This window comes from Rhinoderma darwinii, chromosome 6 (assembly GCF_050947455.1).
Source record: "Rhinoderma darwinii isolate aRhiDar2 chromosome 6, aRhiDar2.hap1, whole genome shotgun sequence".
NCBI classification, from domain to species: Eukaryota; Metazoa; Chordata; class Amphibia; order Anura; family Rhinodermatidae; genus Rhinoderma; species Rhinoderma darwinii.
The window spans coordinates 144,090,010-144,096,984 of record NC_134692.1 but is presented as its reverse complement, the minus strand read 5'-3'; the positions used below and the strand labels follow the sequence as shown (position 1 = coordinate 144,096,984).

The 6,975-nt window shown below is 53.5% G+C and overlaps 1 protein-coding gene across 2 annotated transcripts; it reads left to right on the top strand.

The window, feature by feature from the left end:
• The first annotated feature begins 1,778 nt into the window (after positions 1-1,778).
• LOC142656551 (uncharacterized) lies at positions 1,779-6,815 on the top strand. 2 transcript variants are annotated; one of them, XM_075831480.1, is made up of 5 exons: positions 1,779-1,829; positions 2,135-2,160; positions 2,362-2,502; positions 3,450-3,596; positions 6,194-6,815. In XM_075831480.1, exons 2-5 carry the CDS (start codon positions 2,155-2,157, stop codon positions 6,305-6,307), a joined length of 408 nt encoding a protein of 135 aa, XP_075687595.1. In that variant the 5' UTR covers positions 1,779-1,829; positions 2,135-2,154; the 3' UTR covers positions 6,308-6,815. The 2 variants fall into 2 exon arrangements, with proteins under 2 accessions (XP_075687595.1, XP_075687596.1); XM_075831481.1 differs by lacking the exon at positions 1,779-1,829 and adding an exon at positions 1,838-2,038.
• Positions 6,816-6,975: the final 160 nt, after the last annotated feature.

Sequence of the window (6,975 nt, the reverse complement as noted above, 5' to 3'; positions counted from 1 at the left end):
GGGGGTCCAGAGCGGCTACGAGAGCGCTTCCCCCTGGAGGACCCGACACATCCTGACATTACACAAACAGCCCATTGATTACTATAGGCATCATGTAATACTTAACTTTACCTGTGGTGGCGCTGCAGGAGAATGCGATCTGGTGCACTGCGATCACATACGATCAATACGATCACATACGATCAATACGATCACATACGATCAATACGATCACATACGATCAATACGATCACATACGATCAATACGATCACAAACGATCACATATGATCACATTGGGGCCAAAATTATTATTATTCCTCCTTAGTTTTTAGGTTCATACAGGAAAAAGCTCGGAGACTTGGGCAGCAGGTGACCCGACCAGAGACCGAAAGGTAAGGGTTAATATTTAGGTGAGGAGGTGGCATGCAAAATATATTTTGCATAGGGAATTTTTGATTTGCAAAATGGAAAGAAAGATGAAGGGGGAGAATGAGACGACGGAATTTGACCAATGTTTTTTTTGCAAAGAAATTGCAAAAATTCCCAAAATGCATCCGTTTTTTCCTGTATTTTTGAATCTATTGTTAAACTCTGCGCCCCCTTCCAATAACGATCGTTTTGCGTCTTATTAACATAAATTGTGAGAAACACGCGTCCGATTCTACACGAAAAACAACCAAAATTCATCTAATGGGAGGAACGTGGAGTCCGTGGCCGGTAAGAGGTAACGTGGACAGGATATTTTGGGGTTGCGTCCGCCTGTCAGGGATTCAGGGCTGAAGATCGTAAGTAACTTATTGATGGCTGAAAAAAAAAGCGAGGAAAAAACACGACACTGCGGCTATCCGGAAATCTGGGATCACAGCGCCCTCTAGTGTCCTGTGATGGTACAGGCGGCCTCTGCATCACTAGCTGCAGCGCGGGGTTAGGCTACGGTTACGCGGCGACTTAATATCACAATTCTTTATGTTTTCATGGCCGCCATGTTTTATATATTCTCCTCTCAGCCGGCAGTTTTCAGTTTGGGGGTGTGGCCTAAATTGGAACAAGTGGCGCAAAAGTGCGTGCAACTTTTTCTACTCTAAAAACCCCCCTAAATCCTCCCTTAAAGAGGACCGCTCACCTCTCCTGACGTGTTTTGTTAAATACTTGTATTCCCTGTGAAATAACAATTCTGCAGCATCTTTTCTTAGAACTCTGTGTGGTGATGTTCCTCTGTTATTCCTCCTGGAAATGTATGAATAAATTGACCTATTTCCTTGTGGGATCCTACAGTCTGACATTGAGGTGGACTGATTAGACAGAGTAGAGACACGTAACACCCAGTTGTCAATTTATTCATACATTTCCAGGAAGAATAACAGAGGAACGATGCCACACATAACATAAGCTCCACAATAGTTTTCACAGGGAACTTTAGTTGTCATAATGACCAAAAACCAAGAACATGATTCTATATCTAACCCTTTCCCCTCATTGCCACCTGTGATGATTGTATATTTAACCCTTTGCCCTCAGTGATGGTTCTATATGTGACCCTTTGCCCTCAGTTCTCAGTGATGGTTCTATATGTGACCCTTTGCCCTCAGTCCTCAGTGATCGTTCTATATGTGACCCTTTGCCCTACGGGGCTGCTACCTGACATCATGCAGTCACAGAGCGCTTCTATGGCCGCGTATAACGTGCAGACTGCGGCTCACACACTTCGCTTGAGGAAGATTGTCCACTCGGGGCCGCCGTCGGTCTCAGATGCATTTCGGCTGCTGCTTCGTTTCCATGGAAACGAGGGACGCGGAATGGAATCTCGCGAGATCTGAGGGGCGTCCAGCGGCTGCAGCCTGGGAGGAGGGTGAGAGAGAATGCGGGGGCGCCGTGTGGGACCCGTATTACCCCAGAGTCTGGGGGGTCGTTATGTTCATTATAAGTGATTATAGACTATGGAGCATGATGTGTAGAGATGTGTTCATGTGATTGACGTACAGGGACGTCTTACCCCTCTAAATATTAACTCCGCCGAGGGCCGTGGCTGTGAAGTTGCAATATTGCGTCTTTTTTGTCGTAGGTGACGCCATTGTTTGGTGCAGGGGGTGATGTTGCCCGTCCTGTGAGCGGCTGTGTACACAATACTGACTGTTCTATTATCTTTCCTCCTAGGATCTGATTCGCCGGAGCTGATGGCGGTGAGTATCTTGTGAATTCCAAAATCCGTCCTCGGGATCCGCCATTGTCACGTGCTGCAATTACACCGATGGCGACCAAGAGAAATGTGCGATTCTCCATCTGGTGGAGCAGGTTTCGCTCCGCACTGTTCTTTTATTGGTCGTTGGTGAATCCTCGGGTGTCGCCGGTCGCCATTACACTTTCAGTCTTGTGACTTTTAGGCTCTGACGTTCCCTGTGGTCTCTTCCTCTCCCGCGGTCTCTCCAGAGCTCAGTATCCCTCTGCCGGGAGTCATATTCCTGGCCGTCTCGCTGTATCTCATCGTGCTGCTCCTCCTCCTCCTCATTCACCAGGGTCTACAGGTAAGTGATGGCGTCCAAACCGTTCTGTGTATATGGCTGCACTGTCCCCGATCCAGTGACCCGTCACCCCCCCTCTCCAGTGACCCGTCACCCCCCCCTCTCCAGTGACCCGTCACCCCCCCTCTCCAGTGACCCGTCACCCCCCCTCTCCAGTGACCCGTCACCCCCCCCTCTCCAGTGACCCGTCACCCCCCCCTCTCCAGTGACCCGTCACCCCCCCCTCTCCAGTGACCCGTCACCCCCCCTCTCCAGTGACCCGTCACCCCCCTCCTCTCCAGTGACCCGTCACCCCCCTCCTCTCCAGTGACCCGTCACCCCCCTCCTCTCCAGTGACCCGTCACCCCCCCTCCTCTCCAGTGACCCGTCACCCCCCTCCTCTCCAGTGACCCGTCACCCCCCCCTCTCCAGTGACCCGTCACCCCCCCCCCTCTCAAGTGACCCGTCACCCCCCCCTCTCCAGTGACCCGTCACCCCCCCCTCTCCAGTGACCCGTCACCCCCCCCTCTCCAGTGACCCGTCACCCCCCCCCTCTCCAGTGACCCGTCACCCCCCTCCTCTCCAGTGACCCGTCACCCCCCCCCCTCTCCAGTGACCCGTCACCCCCCCCTCTCCAGTGACCCGTCACCCCCCCTCCTCTCCAGTGACCCGTCACCCCCCTCCTCTCCAGTGACCCGTCACCCCCCCCCCTCTCCAGTGACCCGTCACCCCCCCCTCTCCAGTGACCCGTCACCCCCCCTCCTCTCCAGTGACCCGTCACCCCCCTCCTCTCCAGTGACCCGTCACCCCCTTTCTCTTGGTACATGACTCCAGTGCTTCTCCTCCCCCTGTTCCCCGGGTTGCATTGATTTCTGGGACGTCTTGTTTGCCCTTCATGGTATTTGCCCCTTGTCCTTTTCCTTCTTGTTGCCTCCGCTCTTCTGGTCCATCTTTTCCTCCTTGTTTTTCAGGCTCGAGGCTGCTGCCCGTTGTGTATGGGGTGGCAGAAGGTGGGCGACTTTGGCTTCTGTGATATGTGTGCGAGTTGTGCCCAGTCATGTGACTGCAAGGTTCCCACTGTCACCAACTGTATGGATAACTGCTGCCCTTCTCAGCCGGTAAGTGGCAGCATCATTGTCACCGGCGGAGCGCCCAGATGGCGGCGTTATGTGGCTCTGGTTTTACGGGAGTCGGTTGATTTGCTGCTGAGGCGCGTCACAAGCAATGTTACCACTGGGCAGTCAGGGAGCACGACGAACCTCCATCAATGGTGGGCGACCTGATGACCAGACGTAACAACCCCAGGAAACGGCAAAATATCATAACACATAAGAGAAGAAGAAAACGGATGTGAAATCCTAAAATATTACAAGTCCAGCAGAAAAATAGACGACACCAATTATAGGGATCAATGAAAGAATCCCACCCTCATTACACCACTGCCCCTATAGATGCACAGCCCCCTGTAGATAGCAACGCACAGACCCCCTGTAGATAGCAACGCACAGACCCCCTGTAGATAGCAACGCACAGACCCCCTGTAGATAGCAACGCACAGACCCCCTGTAGATAGCAACGCACAGACCCCCGGTAGATAGCGAAGCACAGACCCCCGGTAGATAGCGACGCACAGACCCCCGGTAGATAGCGACGCACAGACCCCCGGTAGATAGCGACGCACAGACCCCCGGTAGATAGCGACGCACAGACCCCCTGTAGATAGCGACGCACAGCCCCCTGTAGATAGCGGCGCACAGACCCCCTGTAGATAGCGGCGCACAGACCCCCTGTAGATAGCGGCGCACAGACCCCCGGTAGATAGAGACGCACAGACCCCCGGTAGATAGCGACGCACAGACCCCCGGTAGATAGCGACGCACAGACCCCCGGTAGATAGCGGCGCACAGACCCCCGGTAGATAGCGACGCACAGACCCCCGGTAGATAGCGACGCACAGACCCCCGGTAGATGGCGACGCACAGACCCCCGGTAGATGGCGACGCACAGACCCCCGGTAGATGGCGACGCACAGACCCCCGGTAGATGGCGACGCACAGACCCCCGGTAGATGGCGACGCACAGACCCCCGGTAGATGGCGACGCACAGACCCCCGGTAGATGGCGACGCACAGACCCCCGGTAGATGGCGACGCACAGACCCCCGGTAGATGGCGACGCACAGACCCCCGGTAGATGGCGACGCACAGACCCCCGGTAGATGGCGACGCACAGACCCCCGGTAGATGGCGACGCACAGACCCCAGGTAGATGGCGACGCACAGACCCCAGGTAGATGGCGACGCACAGACCCCCGGTAGATAGCGACGCACAGACCCCCGGTAGATACCATCATACAGCCCCCCTTGTATATAGCGCCACACACAGCCCCCTGTAGATAGCGCCACACACAGCCCCCCTGTAGATAGCGCCACACACAGCCCCCCTGTAGATAGCGCCACACACAGCCCCCCCTGTAGATAGCGCCACACACAGCCCGCCTGTAGATAGCTCCACGCGGCCCTCCTCTTGTATATAGTGCCACGCGGCCCTCCTCTTGTATATAGTGCCACGCGGCCCTCCTCTTGTATATAGTGCCACGCGGCCCTCCTCTTGTATATAGTGCCACGCGGCCCCCCCGTTAAAAAAATATTGTACTTACCTTGTCCCATTCCCGGCACAGCCTTGCGGGCAGGACGCATGCACAGACCAGCGGGATGCAGTGACGTCATAACACTGGCCTGCGCAGGGAGTCTTTCTCCAGGTGTAATGTGGTCTGCAGCTTATAGTATTCAGGACGCAGATACAGGTGAATGTGGCTGTCACTATCATCGGGGCCCCCTCCAGTGCTAGTGATGCCACTGCATCCGCTCGTGACAGGGCGCCGGGGGACTGTGGAAGGTGCTCGGCCGTGCACCTTATAGGGAACATTGGTCACAAGTCACGGCAATAGCAGAAAATTTCTGACGACAGTGTGGTGCAGAACCCTCATACGTCTTTAGGTGGCGCTATTAGTAGAAGCGGTGATCAGTGCGGCTCCGTCCTGGAGATTCCAATCATCCACACTAAAAATATTTACATTTGCAGGTTAAATCTACACATAAAACCAAACCTTTTTGCAATTAATTTGCTTTATTTTTCTTATTCTGAGCCAAAATTACTCAAGTCACATCCAGATCTGCAGTCAGAATCATATATTATACATAAGTAACATTCACAGCTTCAATCACAATTCTCCTGTTACATTATGTCTTATACTCCACCCACATCCAGAGCTGCAACCACCATTCTGTTGTTACATGTCCTATGCTCCAGTTGCATCCAGAGCTGCATCCACAATTTTGCTGGTTTCCTATTGGCTCTCACACTGTCAGATTTCACATCTCTCTGCAGCCTTTTTGTGGTTCAGTGTCTCTCAGACCCCAATGGCCCTGACTTGGTCAAGAAAAGTAGTATATGACCCTGACCTCCTCACATGACCCTGACCTCCTCACATGACCCTGACCTCCTCACATGACCCTGACCTCCTCACATGACCCTGACCTCCTCACATGACCCTGACCTCACATGACCCTGACCACCTCACATGACCCTGACCTCTTCACATGAACCTGACCTCTTCACACCGCTGCAGTGGATTGTGGGAGATGCATTGCAGCTGTCAGTAAAGTATGTGACCCCCGTTATCAGCCGCTTGTCACGGGTCTCTCTTCCGCAGAGCTGTGCTGGATGTCGCGATGTCTCCGGTTGTCCGTGCGGTTTTGCCTGCGTTTATCAGCCTCCTGACTGCAGCATCATAAACTGCATCTGCTGCGAGATCAAGATTCGGTGATGAGGACGGCGCGAGGAAGAAGCGGTGTCCCCCATTACTCTGGTGCCTTCATCCGTCTCCAATGACTGTGCTTGTTGCTATGTGCCTGGGCAACCTGTAGAGGGCAGCGTAGAGTTCTGCCCCCTGTGCTCTTGTCTTAGGCAGCGGCGCCACGGTCGCACGGACAATGATCGCTGGTAATGAAAGTCAATGTCGTCACTGACCACAACATTACAGCCGCAAGAAGTCCAGCGGGTTTGGATTCCCTCCGGCTGTGGTGTCTTGCAGGTCGCTAAGCAACCGCGTTCACCTTCATTATCTGCGATTCAGGCAGCGCGACACTGCGATCTATGGCCGTGCGACCAGTGTCGCCGTGTAGCCTTACATGCAGTGCTGGTAAGTTGTGCCACCCCACACCCCGGGCATCGCCTGGTGATCTCACCCACTAATGTACAGATTGTTTTTTTTACACTTTGTGTATTTAATGTCTTTTTTATATACTTTTTGTACATTAAAGAGTTAATTTTAACTGTTTGTTGTTCAGATTCTTTATTGAACATTCCCAGGCAGCTTCTGTATGAGGTGATTGCATGTATAACAATTCCCTAATGGAATCCCCCCATAGTAGAGCAGCACAGCTGTGGGGGGAATAGCAGTCAGAGCGGATGTCACTTTCCCAGCTGAGACCC